Source organism: Teleopsis dalmanni, chromosome X (genome assembly GCF_002237135.1).
Source record: "Teleopsis dalmanni isolate 2A chromosome X, ASM223713v2, whole genome shotgun sequence".
Classification (NCBI taxonomy): Eukaryota; Metazoa; Arthropoda; class Insecta; order Diptera; family Diopsidae; genus Teleopsis; species Teleopsis dalmanni.
This window is the reverse complement of record NC_051848.1, coordinates 3,563,337-3,590,483: the sequence shown is the minus strand read 5'-3', so window position 1 is coordinate 3,590,483 and position 27,147 is coordinate 3,563,337. Positions and strand designations below refer to the sequence as shown.

Genomic DNA, 27,147 nt, shown 5'->3' with positions numbered 1-27,147 from the left:
CTTTTATCAGCTACCCATAGCGGAGCCACGCCCTCATATTGTTGCTGTTTGTAGACCACTCACCACACTCAGCGAATTCCGGTTAAGCAATACTAAAGTATTTGTAAGAAAATTTCGAAGCCTTAAGCCTACTAACCCAGTAACTAAAGCACCTCACGAATCTAGTTAGCATAATTATAAATTAGCTATCATAGAGGATAGTATGTGAGTATTTGAATACATATGGATGAGTGACAAAACTCAGATAGTTTCAAGAACGGTCAGGTTTACGCCCCGGAGCCACTCGTCGCCAGCGACGACCAAGTGCCGTTTAACACCCCCGAAAGGGCAGGGCAACAGCAACAACAAAACTCAGATTCTTAAAAAAGAAAAACATATCTTAAAAAGAGCAATGAAGCTGAAATCGCAGTAGAGTGTGGCTAAAACCGAATACAACAAAAAAACTCAATTAATACTTGTATTGATATATTGATATATAACTCAAAGTTATCCAATAAATAGATAGTTTTAGGATTTCAAATACAACGAAAAAACTAACTACTTTAGTCTGTCTTCCGGTTGATATCCAACTTTCACTCAGAGTCAATAATTTCACAATGAGTTTCCAGTGCGTAGAATTAGGCGGCTGTGACAGATTTTCTGGAACTATCCATAGATTCGTTGCTATTTGTACCAGTATAAACGGACTTATTATATAAATTAGTAGATGGATATATAGGGAAATATTTATTTTACAAAAATACAAATATATATGACCTGTATGGAATTGTCAAATACTGTCTTATTGTCTCTCAAGGTGGATATTTAACCTATATGGTATGTTAGAATAAAATAAACTAAAATGTATCAAATTCAATGCACATTGATTGAATAGTTTTCTCACTATTCTATTATAAGTTTTGCAATTAATGCTAATACAACATTCCCAGTCATTTGCTTTTTATATTTCTACTTTAAGTTGCAACCTCCGTTACATCCTTTCTAATCCCTCTTTCCTTTATTCCAATTGACCATACAAAATCATTGAACCTAAAAGCCAAACTAAGTGCCAATAATTCCTTTTGTTAAATTTTTAAAATATTTAAATAAATATTTTTCTACTTTTGATTTAATTTTTATGGCAATTTTCCGATGTGCACAAGCTGACGACAAACAGAATAATGTTGTCGAATTAATGTCCCGTACAGCTGACACTGAGCAATTTAACATTTAAAGCGTTTCAACTTAAGCCCCGCCAGCCCCGCACTAACGAAATAATAACACCAACATAAGCTGCTAAAAGAGCAGATTTCTGATTTCACCATCACAACGTGAAATCGCTGAAATAAATTGGAGCAACTCCGACATTGCTCACCCATGGATGGTACTACGGATGGGTCATAATAAAGACTCCGTTCCGTATATTACTTAAATATGTAATTTGTAAATATATCGGTTGCGAAATTAATAATTATGGCTTAAAGCTTTGTGTACACAAATTACACACAAATCAATGCTGAACCATTTCACTGGAGCTGGGAAACGTGCACATTCTCTTTATTCCTGCATTTAAAAATATTTAATTTACATGTACATTCTGTTTAAGGACATCGCAGTTTTACATTCAATTTAATTTTTACAATTAAAACTTGCAGGAAATAAGCTTGTAGGAAATAAATGTAAAAAATTATTGTTAATTTTCTCGACAAACAAAGCACCAACCGAAATGCATGTCTCCAAAAACTTCTCCAATAGCGATGAATTGATACAAGTACTTGAAGTACTTGAAGTCAAATACGTCTATAAAGTAAAAATAAATAATTAAACTTAATTTAATTTAATTATAATAATAAATTTTTTCTTATTCATGTTTCTTGCAAAAAAAAAATGTCCGCATCATTTACTAATTAAAAAAGGTTTTCAGTACTAAGTGGACTTAATGATTCTAGTGTTAGTTTCTTTTTACACAAATAGTTGTGTCCTGCCAAACAGCAATAAATTAACAAAATTTCATTTTATTAATCACAATTTTTTTAAACGCTTGAATGAAGTTCAAATACACACGTTAGCTCCTACAGTACACAAAACAACACCGTTATTATTGCAAATTTGTTGTTTCGTTTCGCTCAATGCTGCAAAAATGCACTTCATACTTTTTCCAAACATATTTTTGGCAAGCAAATTTTCTTGAAGAAAAATCGGTTAGTACAATTTTTCCAATCTTGTAAATGTTCTTTTTTATAAAATATAAAGAAAATTAACAAATAAAAAATATATTTTGTTAATTAGAATTACATGAAATAATTTGTGTATACGGAGCTCAAGCTAATGATATTAATACGGTATAATATAATGCAATATATAATACAATACAATATAATACAATACAATATAAAAAATTATAAATAAATAATATACCGATATTAACACAGAATTCTTTGATATATCACAAATGCCTTTTGGTATATAGGATGTCGCGATTCTTAGCGCAATATAAAAATTTTCATCGAATTATCATAACTCTTCAGGTCTCTTCAGAACTAAGGACTAACACCGTCTTATCAGATAGGTGTTTTTGAAATGCTGAGGATTTGCAACAGACTTACAAATAGTCTGGACTACCACACTGAATGATTACATAGATGCAGGACACCCACACAAACAGAAGACTCTTGGAGAATCTTAAGCTAAAAACTAACATATAAATCTGAAATAAATAAATCTTTATTGGCTTCTATGTCAATAGTCTATAGTCCATTTACTATAGCCACATGAAATGGAAAATATGATTATTGGAGCTATGTGGCTCCATGAATTGTGCTAACGACAGCCATACGAAATAGAAAAAATGGTTGTAGGAACTATATGGTAGCACAAGCCATAAGCCCTATCGGATTCTTGTTTTAGTTGCGTTCTACGAAACATTTTAAGGATGTGTGATTTCACTTCAGTGGATGTGACTTAACCACTAAACTATTACGTTTTGTCATCAGAACTTTTTCCTGTGGGGTTACGCAAGGGACATTATTTAAGTTAAGGCCGATTTACAACCGAATATGTGTTAGTAAGTTATTGAAAGGAGGACATTTGAATGATGTGGATTGAAATCTTTAACACAAATGAGGTATATTAAAGTTTACTTTTGGCACTACAAAATGGTTGACCCTGTATGATAATATATGTTCAGAGTAGAAATTTTTGTTTAATTAGTAAATGGGGAAATTTGTTGGCGATGCTTTTGACCAAGACAGACAAACTAAGATGCTTTCACTTTAGCTTCAACTTTCCTTTACTGATTTGTTAAAGATTGTAGTGCTTGCATTTGAACTGAGAATTTCAAAGCATAAGGCAAGCAGTAAAGGTCTTTGGATAAAATAGAAATTACTTTAACTTAAACTCAAAAGTGTTAAGTTTTTGCAAAAGTAATTACCTTAAGCAAAGTTTCTTCATTATCCGAACATGAAGATGCAGGAAAATTAATTTATTCTTTAACTTTACTTTGTTCCACTCTTGTTAATAATTATGCAAAGTGAAGTAAAAAAGAATTCCTTGACTCTGTGTATATCTTTTATGCCCACCTGTAAGTCAAGTGCAATAATAACTTTTTAATTTATTTTTTTCGTAACTTTGCGTAAATTAAATGCACTTTGTGGTTAAATATTTGTGCAGTTATTGCATTTTCATTGAAAACTCAATGGAATTCAATTAAAATTCAGCTGCTGTAATAAAATTATTGAAACAAGAGAAAAAGACAAAAGCAACTTTTCCACACAATTCAATTACACTCAATTAATTATTCCCCAACTTCAGATGTTTATTTTATTTTTATTTATTTATTCATTGTCTTTTTTGTTTGTTGAAAAATAAACAAGAGAAAACCACATTCTAGTAACGATCATGTTTAAGTAAATTAAATTTTGTTGTATCAGAAAATGTAAATGTTATTTTATGGCAAACCCAACTCAACTGAACTGAAGTCAAGCCAAACAGCTTCGAATCGCCCGAATCGCCCAAATCCCCAGAGTGGCCAGCCAGAGTGCCCAACAGCAACTTTGTACATAAATGTCCTACAAAAACTATAATCCTAAATCAAATCTTAAGTGACACTTAAGTGTTCTGCTCAAATTTGTAGCAAATAGAAAAGTTTTACGCAAAGTTTCGAGATAATCTTGCCTGTCAATTTTAAATTCAAACATTAAAAATTGCAAACCGAATCAGAGATTATCTCATGTATAAGACAAAAGTGATTTGCATGGTACGACTACGACTACGAGTACCAAGTACAAGTACGACGATGAGGATGAGGACGAGGACGAGTACGAATATCTGCTGTGAAACGAATGATTTGATAGAACACAGAAGATGAAACGAAATTAAATTTCTGCAATTCAATATGAAAAATTGTTGCTGCCAATTAAAAATCTAACTTTTTAAGTAAATATCACAAAGGAATAACTTTTATTTTTATTGTATTTTATTGTTGTAGGGCAAAAACGAACTATGTAAATAAATAAAATAGAAATAGTCATACATACATACATATATATATATATATGTATACAAAATTCTTGTTACACAATTTAGATACGACTACTTGTATATATAACTATATCTGAATCTGTATCTGTATATATGTAATGATATATATACATATTGTAGAATAATACTCAAATAACAAGCAAAAAGTAATAAAAGTATATATGCACTGAATTGGTTTACATAGTCAGCATTTTATCATTTTATCAATACAAATAGTTTCGGAAATTTTTCGAAAAGTTTACCATATGTACAGTATGGGTAAAAATTGCAGTTTGTATTTTTATTGTACTTGTTTGTTATTTGTTATTTGTTGTTTTTGTTTTTGTTTTTATTTGAATATACAAAATAAAATCAGTTAACTCAAATAAAACAAATCAAATCAAAAAGTACGAGTTGTATAAATAAATACCATAAATAAAAAAATCTCATAAATTTACAACAATATAATCACACATCAATACACTCACATACTTGCGTACTTGTCTGGGTACCCTCGTACATCACTTTTTGTTTGCTATTAATTTTATTACTTTTAATTAAAGCAAATAAATCATTTTTTCATTTAACGTATAAAGTCAGCTGCATTTTTATTATAATATTTAATATAAAAAAGTTTATAAAAAAAAAAAAAACTCCTTAAGGCTTTGTGATTGCGGAAACATTATATACATAATGGTGTAATCAATGAAATAATTACTCATATATTTATAGTTATTAGTATTATTAAGTTTCTTTTATTTTACCAGCACTTCATTAACAGTATTAAGTATATTAAGTGACCTATTCAACATAATTACTATAATCCCATTTAGACTACTCATAGCAATAATTGATTGTCATAGACATAAACGTAATAAGACTAGAAAAAAAATTCTAAAAAGATTTTAACGAATATTCGAAATCCCGTTGCAGTAATCGCGAATATATGGGAGAGATGTTATAGATTATGACTGCAATCTAGTTTTATTACGAAGCGACAGATATGGTTAGACTTACAACAACAATAGGCCATAAGCAACAATAAATTTTTCATAAGTTTTCTAGCCACTCCTAAGTAAAAGATTTTCAATAATAATCGTAATCCCGCTCAAGGTAATGTGAACAGATAGAAGAGATATTATAAGGCAATGATTCTCATTTTAATAAGAAAAACCGACAGATGGGACACTTAATTCACTAAAAAAAAACCCCTACGAAATAATTGTTGAAAAAATTTTAACAACAAAATTCCTTTATATTAACTAAGCGAGACCAGAAAGTTTCGCATAACGTAAGTGTCTGTCACCTATTATTAGCTAGCTAAAGAAAAAGTGAATTAAGTGCTTTTTTAAAGACCTTCCAAGGAAAATAGATATGTACCGCTAGAGATACATCTAAGGAAACCCCAAGCTTTCTTTGTTTAGAAAACCAGATAAGGGTAATAGCAGTAAGTCAGTTTATAGAGAATAGCTTAAATTATTGTTTCATTATAGTTGAGAATATCAACCGCACATTCATTCTTGATGTAGAATACAATTAGCCGATGAGCCCTCCTAATCACTAAAATATTAACTTAAGAAATTTTAACTTTATTATTTAACCAAATATTGTGATTTATATCTGCGAACGAAAAGGAACTACCGCCCCTAAGTCGAAGTTTTATTTTGATTGATCGGTGTAATTTGATAGATTATTGTTTGCTTAAAAGTTTGTTAATTTTCACACATATAAAATATTGCACGATCACTTAGGTGTAAGGAAGGTTTGTTCTCATTGGATTCCACCATCCAACATTTGGATGGCGGTGCTTCAAAAGACTTATACTCGTATAAGATTGTAACAGGTGACGGGTGACGAATCATGATACTCTGATATGCGTATGAGCCGGAACGTAAACAGCACTCGACTGTCGACTTTATGGGTGTTTCAAAATGAACCAAATCTAACAAAAGTTGTCCGCACTCGTAGCATTTCGAAACAAATGGTTGCTTATTTTTTCGGAAAAACTAGTCATGTGACAAGTACGAGTATACCATTAAAGGAACATAAAACAGTCAATTCCGAATAGTTTACCGGAAGTCTTCAGTGAAATAGTCGTATCGAAAACAAACAAGCGCCGTCGTATCATTCTCAGTCAAGTCTAACAGTCTAACAACCGACTACGAATATTTGAACATTCGAAAAATCGAATTGTTGGGGGTCATTCGCTTTACAGTCCAGATTTGGCACATAAAGATAACGCGTGGACAGCGTTCATGATTTTTGTCGGCGGAAGCAATAACGAAACCGTTGTTGCATTTAAAAACCATGTTTTGGAGGTCTCTGAAGAAGATTGGTAAAATGCTTTAACAAATGTTTCGAATGCATATAAGAAACAATAAAGCAATTTTCAGTGAAGAGTTAGTATTTATTAATTACTAAGCTCCAAATACAAATAGTGTGACCATCGCAATCATTTCTTAAACAATATTTAAAGCATCTATTTCATCTTCTGGTAAATGGTTAAACAATTAAGTATATTTTATTCCTACAAGCCATAATCTTAGACCATTAACAAACCAAAAGTATACTAATACAAATTATTAAGAGAAATATGAACTTCAAATAAATACAGATATAAATTTCATATCTTTTGTGGCATATTATTTTCCTTTCATTACCTAAACAATGCCACCTTAAACCCAAACTGAGACATGTTTTCATTTGTTTCCATTTATTTCATATAACAATTTATAAATTTGCTGAATGAAGGAATAAGCAATAAATCCTTTTTACTCACTTTTAACAAGTTTAACAAATTTAACAATATTTCATAAATACTCATAAAATAAAAGTGAAATATTCATTAAATCGTATACAAATTTCCATAATAAACGAATTCATACCTGCATTTTCATAAAAGCCACATTTTGTTTATGGTTTCTGCATTTATCTGAAATGAGAAATATTAAATTTATTTTGAATATTCTGTTTTATAGATAATTTAATACTAACTTTAATCTGGCTATTTGCTTAATTATTTAAACCACAAAACGTCAATAAAAATGAACATGTGTCGAATATGAGAAAAGCACAGCAGAGCATATTTATGCAGGCTTCAAGTACTTTTTAATTAAACAAAATTAATACAAAATTAAATTGTTTAGTTAATTGGCATAATTTGAACTTATAGATTTATTAATTTTATATTAAGGAGGAATTTATAGTACTTCAATAAAACCTAACATAAATTATTTAAATTAATTACTCAAAGAAGTTGGTTTACATATATTAATGAAGGACTTGATAAGGAGACTTCATATGGAAGTTTAATTTCTTATCAATAAAAGCTTCAACTGTAATACGATTATCCCCAGATAAAAGCCATATACTATGTAAGTAATACACAGTGACTTCAGATAGCAAATGACTTCAATCGAAACAATTTCATTCGGGCAAAAAGAAAATTCCTTTTGGAACGACCGTTAGGTATTGCATCATAAAGCGGTTAGTTTATACCTACCAACATTGCAATGGAATCATCAATGACTGTAGTTTGTCTAATGTACATACTACATTTTGCTGAGTTCAATTTCTTGTTCTGAGCTCCATGTTTTGCAATTTAGAAATCATTTGTAGGCATACAAGTTACACCAATCGAAGCATTGTGAAGCGTTCCAAGCAAAATGCAAAACGGACAGGCCGACCAAATGCTTTAAGCGACCGTAAACGCAGTGAAGTAATAAGCATGCTTAAAATCAGCCCAAAAACATCTTCAACCCAGATCGCAGCTGAAGTTAAGCAAGAATTTGAAGAGCATATTCATCGCATAACAGTCAGGAGTATATTGCATGAAATCAATTACAGTTGACGTGTTGCTAGACGAAAATCGTTTATTTTCCATGTCAACCACCAGAAGCATTTACTCTATGCAAAGGAATACTTAAGCAAGCCAATCGACTTCTGGAGCAATATACTGATGTACTCTGATAACAGAAAATTTAAAACCTTTCGATGTAATGGCCGTTAAACAGCTAGAAGAAAAGCAGACACCGAACTGTAAAAAATATAATCCTACTATGTCAGGTGCTTATATGGAAATGCATGTCCGCTGCAGGTGTCTGCAAGTTGAAATTCATTGACGGTATTATGGATAAAAAATATTATCTACCCATCTTCAAGAAAAATGTCAAAAAAGTGCAATTGCATCAAGCAAAAATCTTAATCACCTAGCCTCCTGTTCATACACACTTTAATCCTTAGTATTAAAGCGCAATATTAACTTCCTTTCTCAGATTTTTGCTACTTTTTTGTTTTACCAAGTAAGTCGTCCTTGACCGCGTACAGTAACCTCTGCCAAATAGTCCAATCAGTGGCTCACTGATACTCCCGGTACTCAATTTAAAGTACCGAATATATCGTTGGTCAGCTAATTCTGCCACCTAAGATATGGATATCAATTACTGCATTTTCCACCAGCGAATACCGAATCAAACACTTTTTTAACCGTAACACTTTCTTCCATTCACATGGCATGACCAAACCAGCGAAGCAGGTGAACTATGTCAATATGGAGTACAACTCGGAGTAAACAACTCGAGTAAATCTTCCGAAGAATTTTTGTCCCGAATGCTTAGAACGTTTTTTCGTTACTGTTAATTTATCCAAACTTCTGCACAGGGCAGGGCAGGCAATATACATATGATATACAAATGACATACAAATTCTTTATATATAAACAATTATCTTTTCAAGTATAAAAGCATTTGTTTAAAAGCAATTTATTTATAATTGCAACAATAAATTTTTGATTGTTGTACACCCTCGAGCACCGTGTTCGTCCAAAACAGAGCTGTATAAACCCTCGAGCACCCTGTTTGTCCAAAACAGAGCTGTATAAACTACCCAAAATACATCAATATATACATATATATGTATATAGCCGTAAGTAATAATATGTTGAAATTTACATTTTACGCCAATATTGTAATTTATCACTTGAAATCGAAAATTGAATATAAATATTCGTATTATAAAAATTAAAATATTTATTTTTACCCTTTTTTTAATTATTTGAATTTATATTGGTTAAGGTGCCACTACACTTCAAAGTGTCACATTTTTTCAATATTTGCGCAATTAATTAAAATTAAACAATACAGAAGTGCATAACCATTTTAAATACACAAACGGACATGTATGCACATGCGTATGCAAGCGTATGCATGCACGTGCATGCATAATTCAAATAAATGCTTTATGAATGGATATGTGTAAATATTTATGCACTTGAGTTGGTTTTATGTGTACACATACATGTATAATTATGTATGCATAAGTAGTTGTATATTTTAATTAGTAATTTAATTAGTTGAACTCAACAACTACTCAAAATATACACATAATCTAGATTTAAAAATAATTTATATTTTTCACCTGACAAAAGCGAAAATATGCAATGGAATTACTGCCTCTGCTATGTTGTTGTTATTATAGCTTCTCTGCTTAATGAACGTTGAGCAGTTTTTATATGAAAAGACAAAAGAGGACCCACTCGGTTACTGTAAAGTCATAAATTATGACAGTTAAAAACTTTAACATATGCCACAGCGTTAAATGGCATCGTCAGATATACACTTTTCACTTATACCTAAAACACACACGGATATTTATACGTAACATATATATATATACATACATATACATATATATACATATATATATGTATATGTACATACGTAGTATCAAATGAAAGCCAAATGTGCATTCATAGTTTATGTGTGTGGTACGTGTCGGTACACAGAGGGATCTCTCGCCTGACATACAAGTAATACCAAATGGTACGTACGCATTCAAAATATTCATTAAATATTTGCAGTCGAGTGACATTTCAGCCTTGTAGGCGTGGCAATGTAACTATTCTAGTTCTTTGCTTCCGTTTCCTTTTTTTTGTTTTTTTCTCTTTTTTTTGAATTTATCTTTTTAATGCCTTTTTAAAAGAGCAAAAAATTATTTTTCATATGACACGTCGTGACACGGCACGACACGTAGTTCCATACCTTGCCATTTCGTGTCATGCCACGCCATGCCACTTTAACATTCGCAAGTAATTAAACTACATATTTCAGTTTGTGGATGCTTTATATTCGTAGTTACCAAAATGTACTTAAGTGCAAGTGAAAAGAAAAAAAAACAAAAAAAGAAACTATATGTAAAAAAATTCCAATAAAATATGTCAAAAAACAGAAAAGATACTTAGCATACCGTTTTTAACCGTTGTTGCAATATTTTTTTTTTTTTTTTTCAGCAACAATTTGGGAAAATTTTACAATTTCACCACTTTAGCAGTTTAGCATTTTAACATTTTAACATTTCAACAATTCAACATTTTGTACGCAGCTTAAGGCGAACCTAAAGGTTAAGCCGTAGCAGCATATGCCTACTATGTGCACTCCACGCATGAATTGTGTGTACCGCCACTTTAGAACTTTCTACGTGCGCTCATGCAATTGTTTGTGTGTGTTAAATTAGTTTTGCTTTTCATTTGAAGCTTGCTTCAGCCAGAGTTTACAGCATACTTTTTTCTTAGTCTTCTACTTTTTATACACACCTACGCCTTATAGTCATAGACGATGCATAAGTACCTCCTCATTATGCTCTTGCCGTAAAGTGGCATTGAGTGTGCCTTTTTAACGTTAAGCCAAGTTTCAAATACAAAAACAACAAAACAATAACAACAAAAACAACAAAAATCAAAACAAACTATAGAACTATGAAACTATGTATTTTTTTTTTAAACAACACACTGTACACTCTATGTACGTGTATGTGTTTGCTTGCTATAGTAAATGTGTATGAGATGGTTAGTGTGTTTGTTTTTGTGATTTGAATGTACCCAGCGGCACCATTATGCCAGCGCTGAAAAAGTAAGCGAGGAGGTAATAGCTCTTCGTTTTTATTTTTCTTTGTTTTCAACATTTGTGTTCGACATAGGCAATTTCGGGGTTGAAATTATAAAAGAATGAAGAAGAAAAGCATATGAGTTAAGAATTTCTTGTTTTGCCTACATTGTATACATTTAGTCTGTTTTTCATTTTAGTGAAGTGCGAACAGTGAACAATTTTTAATTTTTAAAATCAAATAAAAAACAAAAATATAAATAAAATATAATTTGTAATTTCACATAAACTCACTGTAAGTATATGCAAAATTAAGTAAATATATTTAAAATGATAATTGAAATTTTTGTTTTGTATTATGTAGATGCTACTGCGTCAAGAACGATTAATTGACCAATGTGCTGCGAATGCAGTCATTCTAAAGCAAGGGGTAATCAGCTGTAGTCATGTAGTCAGCTGTTTCAATTGGAAAATTTTACAATTCAAACTGAGGAGGATTTAATTCAATTTAATGAAGAAATCACTGCCGTTGAAGTAGTTGTAAGTTAAATTATATATGTTTCTTACTTTCAATTTCAACTTATTAATATATTCACATGTAACAATTTTACTAATTCATACATTTCTTTTCATCTATTACGTTATTTATAGACTGCATCAATGAGACGCGTTATTAAAAAACAACCAATTACGCGAAAAATTTCCTGGAATTTTGGAGAATGGTACCCAAGGCAAGAAGTTCTTAAGAGCATTAGAGAATGTGACAGCAGCACTTTTTGGTATAGTATATTGTACATAATTAACTTTAGCGTATACAATAACATACTTTTGTATTTACAGATGCTTTAAGTACAGATGGTAAGCCGGAACAAGTGATCGAGTCGAGTCTGGAAATCTCTTCAAGGTTTTAGTAACAATTTCCAGAAAAATATTCATATATATAAGTATGTTATATTTTTTTATGTAAATATTAATATTTTAATTGTATAAAACATAAATATAAAATATAATTTATCCAAAAAAATTTATAGTATTTTATTTAAAAATCAATAGCATAGGTAAAATTTAAAAGGTAAGCGAACATGTCAGCGCTGATATGTTGCATTATAAATTCGAAAAGGTAAGCTAACATATCAGCGCTGATATGTTGCATTACAAATTCGAAAAGGTAAGCTAACATGTCAGCGCTGATATGTTGCATTACAAATTCGAAAAAGTAAGCGAACATGTCAGCGCTGATATGTTGCATTACAAATACGAAAAGGTAATCGAACGATTCAGCGCTTGCCCGCAATGACATGCACGTGTTAAAGTAATTAGGAGTTTCCTTTGAATAATCAGCGCTAGGCATTACCATTCAGCGCTGAGGGAATCGATTCCCTCAGCGCTGAAAGTCCCGCTGGGTAACTGCAGTGATCACACAAATTCATTCGCTTCGTAAGCATATTTTTATTGTTGTTGTCGTGGTGGTGGTTGTTGTTGTTGTTTTAGTCAAGTAACATAAAAGGGCTATGCCAACATTAAGTGCTTGAGAAGTACTCAAACTTATAACCACACGACACATGTACCTTAGTGCTCTGTTCGGCTTAAACTAAACAAATTCGTTCGGCAGTAACTCTGCAGGCAGCTACATACGGCAGCACATACGCATACGCACACACAGTCAGTCAGAGTGAGGGAGTGGGAGGCATGTAACAAGTGGCCAGAGAAACGTGTTCGTGTATTTGCCTGTGTATTTGCCAACGGAATTGCTATGTAAATTACAAATTCTCTGTGTGCCATAAAAATGATTAGATTCGCATGCAGTCAATGCAAAATAAATTATGGCATTGCACTGAGTCAACAAAAGCCGACTGCATTTCAGTTTTAAATTAGTAATTTGTCTCGAACTCAATAAGAGTAGCTTTTAAGAGTAAAGCATTACAGCAGCGCCTAATTTGATGGACTTGAACCTTAGTTTTGTCAAATGTTTATAGCATGACCAAAAAAAAAAAAAAATTATTAAAGTATACAAAAAGATAAAGAGGAATAAAATAAGATAACTATTTAAGAAGACAAGTTAGTTAGTTGTGGTGGAGGAAGGACGAGTCCTCCTCAATTAGCTAAAAAAAAGCCGTTTGAATCCACAAAAACCACGTAATAGTGGGTAGTAGAGAGAAAGTTAAACTAGAACCAGCCAGAGGCATTTATAAGGCAAAAAACTGGCTGATGCTAATGCTAGAGATATCACTAAGTGAATTTAAGAAGGTGGCCCCTAAAAATTTAAACCTAGTACTAGCCAAACCTGGACATAGACACATCAAGTGTTGTGGTGTCCTTTCTTCGAGAGCTGGTAGACACGCACTGCAAGAGATACCACAGGGTAGGCCGAGTCTAGCTTAGTGTTGTCCTATGAACCAGTGCCCTGTAATATTAACCTAGATAGCTCTGACTTGCTTCTGTGTATTAAGTCTGAGGTTCTATATTTGGAATAGATTGGCCAAGTAGCCCTTGACCTGACTGCTGAGGCGGCAAGGGCACACTCAATATTTGTTAAGAAGTTAGTTAAGTAGTTAAGAAGACAAAATAATTAAACAAATAAAATAAAAAAATAAAAGACAAAGAAAGAAACACAAAAGAAGAAAGTAAAGGAAAAAAAGTGTTAAGAATAAGATAATGTACAGTAAATAATAATAAATGCCTATATAAACTTTTATACAGCTTATTGGTAGATTCGTAGTGGACATTAAATACAATGACAACGCTCTTAGCAAATTTATTGAGCGCTAGCATTTCATTGATGTAAAATCCATCGAATTAGATGGAACGTTGTAATATACGAGTTATATCGCAATATTGATACAGTTGATCGCATAAAAAGTCAGTAGCTTTGCTGGATTGATCATGTGGTTAGAATAGATAACGATACTCTGGTTAAAAAGGTGTTTAAAACAGCAGTTGGAGAAAAAAGTAATAGAGTTAGACTATGTCATCGGTAGAAAATTGTATAAAAGTAGAACAAATTTCAATAAAATTATCAGTTGAAATCGATCTTCAGACTGACAGACGAATATCTTGCTTCTACGCGTGAATTCTGCTTAAACTAGAGTATTTTGCTCCTAGCGAGAATTCTTGTTCCTTTTTGATATTCTGTTCCCTTAGCGGAAATCTTAATACATTGAAAATTATAGGTAAACATTATACCACACTGACACTGGCGCGGGTATTCAGGTCAACCATATCAATCTCGTCGACACATATCCACACCATTACTTATTTTTAATGTGAAAAGTTCAAGTAAAGTTAAGTTCTTCTTCTGGGGTTTTATCGAACATTAGATTAAAGACATGTCAGTATCAAGCAGAACCTTCCAGCTGTAATATTTTTGCAATGAGTATTAAACTAATTCAAGACAAACTGTTTATTTTTTGTATAAATTTTTTAATTATTTACATTCTTTCAGTGATAAGCACAGCATTCCTTCATATCGCTCATATTTTTCACCTTATATGCAAATGAGTAATCTTTTATCGTATGAATATTTTGTGATTTAATATAACCAGAAAAGAATTTTCTAGTAATTTTTAAAAAAATTACATACTAACATTATTTTTAAATTTGAAAATTTGAAACACAACCACAAACATGTTGAGATTTGTAGCGTTTACATATTTTAAAATTTCCCTATGCGTAGGAATTCCCTAAATTTAAATCTGCCACAGAATCCACAATATGTCGGCACTTAAAACATATTCGCCAGAAGTGTTTCATGAACAAATAACATTGCATAATTTTAGGTTACAACCGAAATGCAACAACAGGTTCCGACCCTCAAAATTTTTACAAAAGTTTGAATAGCTCTAAAAATAGTACTGTAGAGTACAGGAGAGAAGAATATAAATGCATTTAAAAGTGTGCTCTATTAAAATAAAATCTCAAAAAAAAAAAAAAAATATTAACGTACATATAAATAAAAATTTCGAATATAATGAAAAGATGAAATAACGAAGCGAAAACACACAAGAAAAAAAATATTTAACAATAACAACAATGCAGACGCAAGCAGGCGTACTTCTTTACGCTATTGTTGCACAAATTTTTCCCGAAAGAACTACAAATCTTTTGCGTGTGTGTGTGCGTGTGTGTGTTTGTAGGAGGAGTGTGCATTGTTTGTGTGTTGTTTCAGTTGTTAGCGCATACACTTGTGCATAATGCTGTTGCACAAGGTGCTCTTATATTATTTTAGTGTTGAAATTTTAATGCTCTTAGTGGGCTAGCGAGGACAGTGCAAAGGGGTATTATACCACGCTCTACTCGTTTACATGGAAATTACTCATAAGTAAAAAAGTTGTAATAATATAACTAAGTTTTTTATTTATTTGTTTTTGTTGTGCTTTGTATTCGTTCGTTCGACTGCTTTGTTGTTGTTGTTATAATAGTTGGTGTACTTCTCGTTGTTGTGTTGTTGGTTTTTGTTTTGTTATATCAGCCTTTGTTACACTGTGGTGTTACTTGTGCAAGCCACAAAAGTAAGTACATTATGCTTATAAGAAGCATCATATTCTTTGAATGCACACGGTAGACCAACTGTAGCGCTGCGACTTGGCGTTAAAGAACAATTCAATGTTTTTAGTAAGAAATACTATGTAATCCTCTTTTTCGCATGACCTATAAACGCATCTTAAATATTATTCTATATAATTACATCTTTGTCTATCAAAGCTGCTGGCAACAATGCAATACTTCTTAATGAAACTGACTTATTTTTTTTGTTTCTTTGTCACATAAAGTCTAGGAGAGCTTAAGTATTGCAATCGACTTAAAACTTTATAACTAAAATATTCAAAAATTTTTTAAAAAAATAAACAATTGAAAAATTTATTGAAAATAAGATAAATTTTTCATTCAAATGTTTTTTGTTCATGAAATGTGAGTACAGTCACAGTATCAAAGAAAATAGATCACCTCTTCCATATGCCCAATTTTATTTAAGAAAAGCCACTGAACGACAAACAAACATCTGAAAAAAAAAGTTAAAACCGGCTTAAAAATCTGCTCTACTTCTAGGTCTTAGTCCTTCGTCACCAAACAGTATTAACAATCATTGTACTTTTGAAAGTATTAGAAGTATATTCTTCAGTGAGAAATAAAAATAATCTAAGGTATTACCCACTTTAACTGCAAACAACTCCACACTATAACTTTCAGAATTGTGGCAACACTGCATGTAATATTTCGTGCAATTAAAAGTTTTTGCTGATGTATGGAAGCAATACAAGCCACCAAATTTGTTGTTTTAAGACTCTAAAGCCACCTCTTAAGAATAAATAGTAAAGCTTTAAGTTAAGTACGGTGAAGATTAGAGTGCTGAGAGCGCAATTTCAGTAGACTGATAGCAACATTGTGTTTATCTTTCGTCCATTTACAGATTTTTGCCAGTGATTGCAAATGCCCACTTTACTTTAACCCGTTAAACCCAACTCTTAGGAATAAATAATAAAGATTTGAGTTATAGCTCACGAGAATTGGATGACTGAATAAAACTAAATAGGCTAAATATTTAGAAATCTAATTTTATCGAAACCCAAAAAAACGAAGATGATGATGTTAAGAAAAGCATTGTGAAACTCATCGGGATATTTGTTATGTATAAACACCATGATCAGGGTCAGGAAAACTGAAATTATAAAAGGAAACAGATTTCACCTAATCAAAGTAAAATGAAAGATGTGGGCCTCCACCATTAAATCATGAAATATTACAAGTGATATAAAAGTCAAGAAATTGGTCATTTAACTGTATTAACCACCGAGTAAGTGAAAGTAGGTAGTCGTCAATGCAAAATAGTGACTAAATTCATTATTTATAAATCTGTTCGTTTTTTTATTTTTTCCATAAGTAATTATTGTTAGAATTCTTAAACACCTCTATGATGATGATGATGAGAAGAAAACTGTGAACAAAACATCGTGAACAAATCTCTTGCTGCTATGGAAGACAAATGGTGTCTTCACTTTACATATCGAATATAATAAAAATATATCATGTTTCTATAAATACTGTTCCGATCGACACATTCTCATCGCGTTTGTTCAGTTAAACGAAATAAATTAATTTGGCATTTTGACAAATATACGAGAGTTATCATTTATATTTATATTTATAAAAACATACTAACTTGTCGTTGAAAATTGCTTTATTTTTTCTCGAAGTATTCTCCTTTATGATTATTACACTTTTGCATGCGTTCGAATCATTTGTCAAAGCATTTCTTCAAATCTTCTTTAGACACATCCAATATATGGTTTTTAAATATACTCGGTTTATAATACTTCTGATTTCTGTAATGAAAGACAGTATAGTGCCTATCTTTTCCAGTCTTGATTCCTTATAATCTATGAAATACCCTCCTAGGTGTTTCTTCCGCTTGTGCATCAGTACCGGGCACTTTCCAAGTACAAGCTACGCAGTTTCTCTCTCTTTTCTATAGTAACTGCAGTCTGTGTTGGATTAAACAAACTAGATGTACAATTAAAATATAAATATATCGGCAGATCTTTAAACTCGTTTAATCCGTCTGATTAACACTTTTCGTTAAAACTATTAAATAACTTTAAAAGAGAATTAACCAGTTTAATGTATCGGTGTAAGCTGTAAGATGTAAGGTGTAAACCCAGCAAAAACCTCAAAGGTTCTTATCAAAATGTATATACTTAAACTGCAATACTCCACGTTTCAAACACAATAACATAAAGCGCGAAGAAGAGAAAGCTGATCTACAGCCAGATAATTAGACAAGCACTACTTTATGGGTGTGTTGCGTATAGCAAAGCTGCTTTACTCTACTACCAGAAGCTACAAGTTGCTCAAAGTTGCGCTCTTCGAAGGCTCTTCAAAGTGCTATCAAAGAGACCCTAAAATAGATCCGGTCAAAAAATACATAAGGGACAGAGTTCTGAAGCTATATGCGAAAACCGACAGCCTACCCTACTTAGCACTATCTAATCTCAGAGTAATCACTAACCGCACGGGGCGGTACGCAGATCTTAGATCAGTCATTGAATAATCACGAAGATTATGAGGAATACTCAAATTAGTCAGTGAGATAGGTGGGACTCTGCAGAAACTCCCCAGCTATCAAAGAGTAAAAGTGCCCAGATGCACTAAGACGGAAAAGGCTCAACATTACTTACGATAAATCATTCAGCGTTTTAGTTAACGCACTTTGAGCTCATATCTTAGGACTATTTAAATGCATCTGTGGATATTTTCAGATGCCAAATGTATGCTTTAACATCGCAAATACATTAAAGCAAAATTTCAGTGTTTGCATATATATTGAACCTTAGAATGAATGCTGTTTTTATTAAGAACAGAGAGCCTCCCCAAAGGCTCTTATTTATTTTAACACTACAATGACGAAATTGTGTTCAAAGCTCAGAACCCCCACTTTGATGATTTTATTACATTTAAGATATTAATATTTTCTCATATTTCACTTGAGAGCCCCAAGCGATTTTGATAGAAAGGATTATCATTTCAATTTGCTGGCAATGCAAATTTAAACATTTTTATAATTTCTTACTATTTTTAATTTCCGCAAACAAGAACGTGAGGAACAAAAAATAAATTAAATTAAATTAAATTAAACTCAAAGTCATGTTAATAAATTTTCAACTTTTCGAAATATGGAAATAAAATGAAGAGAAAAAAAACTAAATTAAATTATTGTTTCTTCAGTGTCATGTGCTGCTTACATTAAATTTCAACACGATTGAACTTTTGTAAGTTTTTAGTTAACACAACGAGCAAGAAAGAAGCCGAAAGGAGTCAAAATGAACCAAAAGGAGCCGAAAGGACTAACACAGAAAGCAAGTAAAATTGTGAGAAACTTTTACGATAACTGCACTCCATAAACTAGGAAGAAGGAGCCATACTTAGTCGCCCGCGCCCGCTCGTTAAGACCGAACGATGCAAAGGAAGCTGAAGCTAAAGCTGAAACTGAAACTGAGTTCGAAAAGGGCAATGCGAAAGCATAACTGAAGTGGCTCTGCGTTAGCGCACAAGTGCAACAAATTTTCTAAATACTCCTTGCAGCAAATAAATGAAGTGCAACTAAGCAATTTTTTCCATGTGGTTAGCATGTGTGAGTGCAAGTGTGCTTGTATAACCGAGTATGCATGCAAGTAAGTAAGCATGAATTTCATACTGACAGCATAAGAGTAAGTGCATATTAGCGTGAATGTGTGAGTTTATTGTACTGTTTACGACTTTAAATATGCACATTTGTTGCTGTTGTACACACACACACACACATTTTTTTATATATGTATGTGTGAATGTGTTGAAAAGTTTTAGTTTGTTTTGCCAACATTTTGTCTTGTTTTAAAACAGTGACCCAAGCGTGTACTCTGCATATGGTCACAAAATAAAAAACGTTCATCCATACAATAACATTTCAACAACCTGACATATGTACATATATAACATACCATACACTTACAGTATGTAAGTGTATTATGGAAAGTTTGTTTGGAATTGGAAATTTTATTAAAATATTAAACTATGTTTGGAAGTAATTAAAGTTGCAATTTGTCTATGATTTATTACTGGAAATTTGATAGTTTTTATTTTGTTTTTTTCTTCTTTTTTTTTGCAGTGTGTTTGCCGTTTCGATCGTCAGGGTGCACTCTGTGAATCGCCGATTATTATCAGAAATGCTGCTTTCTCTGGTGATTCCTACGTTTCACATCGTATACACAAGGATATACCGAATTATGAATCCCTGGACGCTGTACTGCCAATGCATGTGCAACTTAAGGTACGTACACGCGCAACAAATGGTTTGATTATGCTGGCTGCAGCTCAAGGTACCAAAGGCGGTCACTATATGGCGTTGTTCTTGCAAAAGGGTCTGCTGCAATTCCAATTTTCTTGTGGTTTACAAACAATGTTACTCAGTGAACTCGAAACTCCGGTCAATACAGGCAACGAAATAACAATACGCGCAGAGTAAGTAATAATTATTATATATTATTGATTATATATTATATATTATTATTAATTATTGCGTAGTAGCACCTACCAAAAGCATTGTTTTCAAAATATAGTGAATGCTGGGAATAAGAGGAAGATTTCAAGCAGTAATAGAAAAATTTATATTCATATATCAATTTTAAATAATACGCTATGAATGGTTTCCGACCCATATAAGTTTCCATATAAGTTCACTAAGTATTAAAACCTACTAAAATCAACTTAATTAAAATATAAAGAACTACAAATTGAAAAGTCAAAGGAGAAGACTTTGACTTTGTAAAATACACGATTTGGCAACAGATTTTGTGCAGTTTCAAAATTCTGAGCTACTTTTCCCACTACGGAAAAAGTTATATATATATTGTAAAGATAATCTATATATTAGTATAGGTTTCAATGTTGCAAACATTGATTACACAAGAAATAAATTGTTGCGCCATCTAGTGGTACGTAATATATGTAATTTTTGTATTGATTACACAAAGAATGATATTATTTTGGATTTCATGTAAATATTTGCTATATTATAAACAAATAACTCCAGTTAAAGATATTAAAGAAAAGAACGCTTTGAAAACCAATATTACAATCCAAAAACTCTTCTTGAAATACATCGTATTATAAAGAAGTATTTCATGTGCATTTTGTTGAATTTTTTGGTTTTTTTTTTATTCTCACATAATTGGGACAGAAAGCCTTAATTAATTAGACAATGTTATTTATGCCTAGTGATATCGGACAGCCATTTTAGAAAGTGAGAGCTTAGAGTCGATGGGTGCTACTTTCCTCTTTTCCCTCTGCAACTACGACAGTAGGCGTTAGATAAATCTGGTCAAAATTAGAGACTTTCATAAATCAATATCTAATCTAGTTATACCAACTAGTGCTCGCACTAATCTTTGATTGTAGGGATACGTAAATTTTTATTACTATTTTTATATAATGAATTCTAAACTTTATACGAATACATAGAAATTCAAAAACTCATTACAATCATTACAATAGTTGCCACTTAAATTATTAATAATTAACCTAGTAAGCCCCTGAAACTATCTAAATCTGTTATTAAGCTAATATTTCTCTATGAAATTATACGCATTTGTGTGAAGTAATAACATTTCAGTGTTTTGTTTTCGAATAGTTGGTGCTTTAGTTAAAAAGTTTTAGTTGTATATTTTCATGAAAAGTTTTTCTTTAACTACAATGAAAAATAAACTGAATTATATGCTTAAAACACTTCATTTTTTTTGATTTGTAACTACAAAACTGCTCCCAATTAATTAAATAAAAGTCTAAAAAAAAGTCCTTAGGGAACTAACCAACAACAAACCACTTACAGTAATTGTTGACGATTTGTTATAAATTTGTGTAAAAGTTTTTAGTCAATTTGTAAAATTTATCCAAATACCTCAGATGTGAAACTTGAATTATATCAAAAACGAATCCTTTGCTCTACAAAACTCTTATCAGGACTATGTTTATAGGCTTGTAAGCCCGAGGTTATCATAATTCGATATGATCGAACAAAAACCATAAAAGAAACTATAAAAACCGAATACGCCAGAAAAAATAACAATTCCAGTAGATTACTCGTACAAGAATTGTTTGTCGACTTTTAGGCGCATTATCCATAGAATCTATGTATGGCAAATATTCGTTCATGATATGGCATAAGAGTCTATTTGAGTGTGTATGTGTGTATGTACATATATAGATTTGTGTGTGTGCTTGAAGGAAGGTAGCACTTTGCAGCACCCAAGACCCAAAAAGAACATTGCTTTTATTAAATCGATTTTGTTGGCCTTAATGAGTTTTGGTGCCTAACGCGTGTTTTAGTATTTTAAACGTCGTCGATGGGTTTACTTCACTTTTGGGTTCACCACTGTGCAAATGTTTCGACGTGAAAATTAAGGAAACCTCAGATGAAACTTCATTTCGCCTACTTGCAAGCGAGTGTATGAATGTAAGTCAGTAAGTATTGTGTGTGCTGCGGGCGCACGTGCCGTATGAGAGTGTGAATGTACGCTGCGATGAGCGCTTGTAATTACGATAATTATAAAGTGATAACAATACCGTTAGCAACGGTGTGATTGCGGTCTATTTGTGTTAATTTCTTCTCTACTAACGTGATTTGGGCTGTGTGCACGTAGGAATATAGGAATGTACGACTATTCGCTTCGGCCTTATCGGGAATTTTATGGATTCGTAATTGTAAGCTAGAAATGATAATAAACGCAATTAATTTGATTGCAATTTTCGTTTTAATTGATTTAAAGAATGTACATTGTATATTACGTATAGGGTATGGGGTATGAAGTCAGTGGTTCCGTTCTTTAGATAATTTGTAATTGTGCTTTTGACCCAGAAATTTTCCCAGGGAATTAGTTAGTACTCGTAAGTACTTTTGAAGTGAATATGTAAAAAATAATAGCAAAAAAAATGTTTAGATGGCAGAAAAATCAAAAGAAATACTCTCAGATAAGTTCAGGCTTTACAGAAAAATTTTGATTATTGAATTTAACAACTTATATAACTTAAAGCTATATTAGCAAAAATAATATTTCAAGAGCACTCCAAGAACCAAGTCAAAAAAACCATTTGAAGATAAATTCAATAATCAGCAAATGCAAGCATTGTAGCTTATAAGTTATCACTATGATAATAGTATTAGATTTCCCCTGTTTTTTTTCTATTCTGCCAAAAGAAGAAAGTATCCTTTTTTCAATATATGAAAAGCAACAAAAGCCACAGACTAAGTTCCACCAAAACTACTTCTAATAAACAAATTATGAGAAAATTTTCTAAGGTCTCTTCAACATACCAAGGGCACAGAAGAGAGAGAGATAGAGAGATGGAGAGAGAGAGGGAGATTAAATAATAAACTCAACATTTATCAAACTAAGTTCATCAAACCTAAAATTTGAAAAACTTAGACAAGAAGGGATTTATGCGTTTCAACTGGCAATAAATCAATAACAAATATCAGATTGTTGTAACTACAGTTGTAGTCTAAGATCAGTAGGAAACTGATTTAGAACTCAACAAGACATTGAGTCAAATTTCTTGATTTTCAAATCTATATAAAAAATATATCATGTCCTTTGTTTTAATGTATGAATAGATATATTTTATATCTATTGTCACAAAATCAAATTATGTTTAATAGCAGCTATAGCTATGATTCTAAACATCCACTTATACTTGTTTGTCTATTATTTTGACGTTACAAAGCCCACTGCTTTTAAAATCATTTTGAACTCTTAATAATACCCGAAAAAGAAATCTTATAATTGCCTAAGATCGTAACAACGTAAAATGATTCGTAATTTGAAAGTCCAATTTCTGAGAAAATGAGTCAGCTTCTGAAAATCGTTCTGGTTATGTTAGATTTTAAATCTTTTAATAAAATCCTAAATACCCTTTAAAAAAAAAGTACTGCAATAGACTAAGACTGTAAGTCTTGACTAGCTGGACAAAACGTAATCTAAAACTCACATTTTTGCGCGGGTGAAGCAGTGTTGCCACAATTATTATGTGAATGTTAATTGATTTAATGACTCTGGTTTATATAAGTATACGAGTAAGAATGACTATATGCATATACGTATAGAAAATAATCCAGAGGGTTAACATTAGACGATCATAGAGTCACATTTAAAACACCACTGCATAAAGGTACCGGCTCATCTAAGGCTTTATATAACATATCACACCATAATCGAAGCTATTGCACATTAACGCCAGTGAAAAGTCATGTCGTGAACCTGTAATTATCTCTATAGACCATAATGTTCCAACTGTCGGTAACTTAAAAAAAAGGGTAATAATTTCACCAGCCTCTGAAGCATACGAGACTTTATTCGCTTTAAATTGCATATAGTAAGTATTAAAAAACTATCCATTGTGAAAAACAGTAAGCGTTTGAGACGTCAGAACGTTTGAGTTAAGTTGTGCATTAACTGCATGTTTGAATGAAGCAAAAGGATTTACTTTTAGTTATTGCAGTATACTGGTATAAGTTTGACATAAAGTACTGCATATAATTTAGCAGTCAATTGTAAAAATAATTGTTATTAGTAAGAGTGTTGACAGCCTTGTACTGTAAGGTTAAAAAAAATAACTTACTGCAGGGTTATCTATTTTCTGGTTACCAAAGTTAACGTAAATAAGACACACCTGTGACTAAGGTTTCAAAAAAAAATTTTAATCCAGTTATTTTGGACTATAATATTAAATGTGATAAACAGCGTCTTTTAAATATACTTAACAGGACACCTTAAATTACTGGATTCTTTTGAGTTAATTTTTACTGATGTCCATAACTTAAGGAACATCGTCAAGATATTTCAAAGCGTCGAGAGTTGGAAAATATTATTATCTCTTAAATAAGTGACTATATTATAAAAAGTCCATTCGGACAATTAAATTAAATGTCCAAAAAGCCCATAAGAGAACTTATTATATGATTTATTATTTCTGGCAACGTTCTGTTGGAGTAACATATCTTCCACGTACTTAACTTTAATTTGAATCCAAAAACATTTTATGAGTACACCGATCTCATGAATTGAAGGTTGCTTCACATCCAGCATATTATAAATTTAAACCCAAAAGCGTTCAGAATTAAGGGTTGTTACTTGCTTTTTTTTTTTTAGAAAAAGTACTGGGCTATTATACTCCCAAATTAGTGTCATACCATACAGTGACATTTCAGGAAGCAAAGATCTTTTGAAAGTTTGTTACATATTTTCACTGCACCAAATATTATATATTTGGTTTTTTAACATATTCCTACACAAATAATGAGATCTCTTATCGCAAAAAATTCGGATGCTACAAAATCTCTATTTTCTTAGTATTCTTTGACAATGTTAGTGCGTTTAGCGGCTGCTAAACGACCCATATTATTATAAGATAGCAAATTTTAGATTAAACTGTAATACTTTGGATCGTCATTTGAAGTATTACAGTTTAATAGTTAATGAAAGCAATCACCATACATATACTGAGCTCCATCATCGAAAAAATATTTGATGCGCAATGGATCAACTACAAACTCTCCATATTTATTGTAAGTTTATGCAATTTGAGTGCATATTAAAAAATGGCAAATTTTAATTTAAGCTATAGACCTCTTTAAGATCGTGTGCGAGTTAGGCTAAGTTGCGTTCTAAATTAGGGAAATTCTAAGTTGTGCCGATAATGTAGTGATATGTCGATACGTGTTGATACATGGCTAAATTTGTGCAGTGCAAAAAATCCCAAAAAATCTCCCATTTGGTTTAGCATCAATTTAGTCTAACTCGCACACGTTCTAAATAATTATCCTGTTTGATAGAAACACTCGCTAAAACAATGTCGCAAAATCAGTGCGATGAAATGGATTACTCATTACATCCTTAACAATCTCCTCAATAATTATTCCAAATGAATTCTGGATTCAAATCAAAGTAATGGCGAGTGAAAGTTTTTACAAAAGTTAAGTTAATGGTCCTAATATATAATTGGATTATTTATGGGGCACCATTCTTTCTTTTAATGGTTCGATCAACTTGAAATTTATTTGCTGTGATAAATTTTTTTGTTATTTTTGCAATTGATTTCGCTACTACGAACAATCAAATCAAAAGTGGCTTTTATCCAGAAACCGCAAGTAAAAAATGACCATTACCATTGTAAACGTCTTCAAGGCTCACGACTGGAGAAATGTATACGTTACTTGAGGTGTTGTCATTTGTTGCCATGAGCCACAATTTTTATGTGCATTTTTGTTACCCAACCTGATATTTATTGCTTCGTTTATGTTTTAGTTACAGTTGTTGTTACTGTTGTAGCTGTTGTTACTGTTGTTGTTGGTTTTAGCATTGCTTAAGCATTTATATAAACACATAAAATACACTTTTTGTTGCTGCTGGTGTATCTGACATTTGATTCTTGTATAGTGCTAGAGTAGCGGCAGAAGGCGACAGTTCAGAGGCAGGGGGAATATAAATTTAAACCTTAACCTTAAATAAAATTTATTGTATACCAAAAATAAACGTGCAACATTCGATACATATCACGAATTCAATATGTGCACACCGCAAACAGAAAAGGCCAAGAGAAGGATGCAAGTTAAAAATCGTATATGAAAAAATATATAGCATACCTTTAGGAGCCGGAAACATATGTTACTTATGTTCCAACTTTGTAGGTGAACTGCAAAATACGGGCAAGGCAATAAAAAATAAAAATGCATAAAGAGAAACCAGGAAAGAGGAACAGGAACGCTACAATTTATGGTGTTGTTTCTTTTTCCTCCTTCTTTCTCTTTTTACTTTTGTTTTTAATTTTCTTTTTTTATGAATTTTGTATTGTTATTATGGCTGTAGTTGTCGTTGGCAATTTTATTATTGGCAGTGTGTAGTTGTTGGTGTTGTAGTAGTAGTTGTTGTTGTTGTTGTTGTTGCAGTATTCCTTAAGGCTTTCTTAAGTTGGCTAAATTGACGCTTAAGCGCGCCAATAACAAAACGAACTTAACTTTATTGGCAACAGTTCACAGACGTTATTGCGAATTTACGCGCGCTTTTAAATCATTTTTCTTTTTTATCCTTTTTCCATTTTTTTTATTTTTTCTTTTTATTCTTATTTCATATTATTGTACTTTTTTATTTCAATTGCCTTTTCTACTTTGTTATTATTTCTTTAACTTTTGTTTTGACATTTTTATATGACATTTGCGTGCAGTTAAGTGCTTTTATATTGTAAATCAAGT

The 27,147-nt window shown here is 31.7% G+C and overlaps 2 protein-coding genes across 2 annotated transcripts in view; one reads left to right on the top strand and one right to left on the bottom strand.

Moving 5' to 3' along the window:
• The window catches only part of LOC119689675 (protein eyes shut), a 94,881-nt gene that overhangs the window by 41,235 nt on the left and 26,499 nt on the right, over nt 1–27,147 (top strand). Inside the window, exon 5 of the mRNA XM_038104557.1 lies at nt 20,014–20,366. Within this exon, the coding sequence (XP_037960485.1) occupies nt 20,014–20,366 (353 nt within the window). The remainder of the gene's footprint in view (nt 1–20,013; nt 20,367–27,147) is intronic.
• The window catches only part of LOC119689676, a 152,826-nt gene that overhangs the window by 103,592 nt on the left and 22,087 nt on the right, over nt 1–27,147 (bottom strand). Inside the window, exon 2 of the mRNA XM_038104558.1 lies at nt 7,383–7,429. The gene's annotated coding sequence lies outside the window, so the exon portion shown is untranslated. The remainder of the gene's footprint in view (nt 1–7,382; nt 7,430–27,147) is intronic.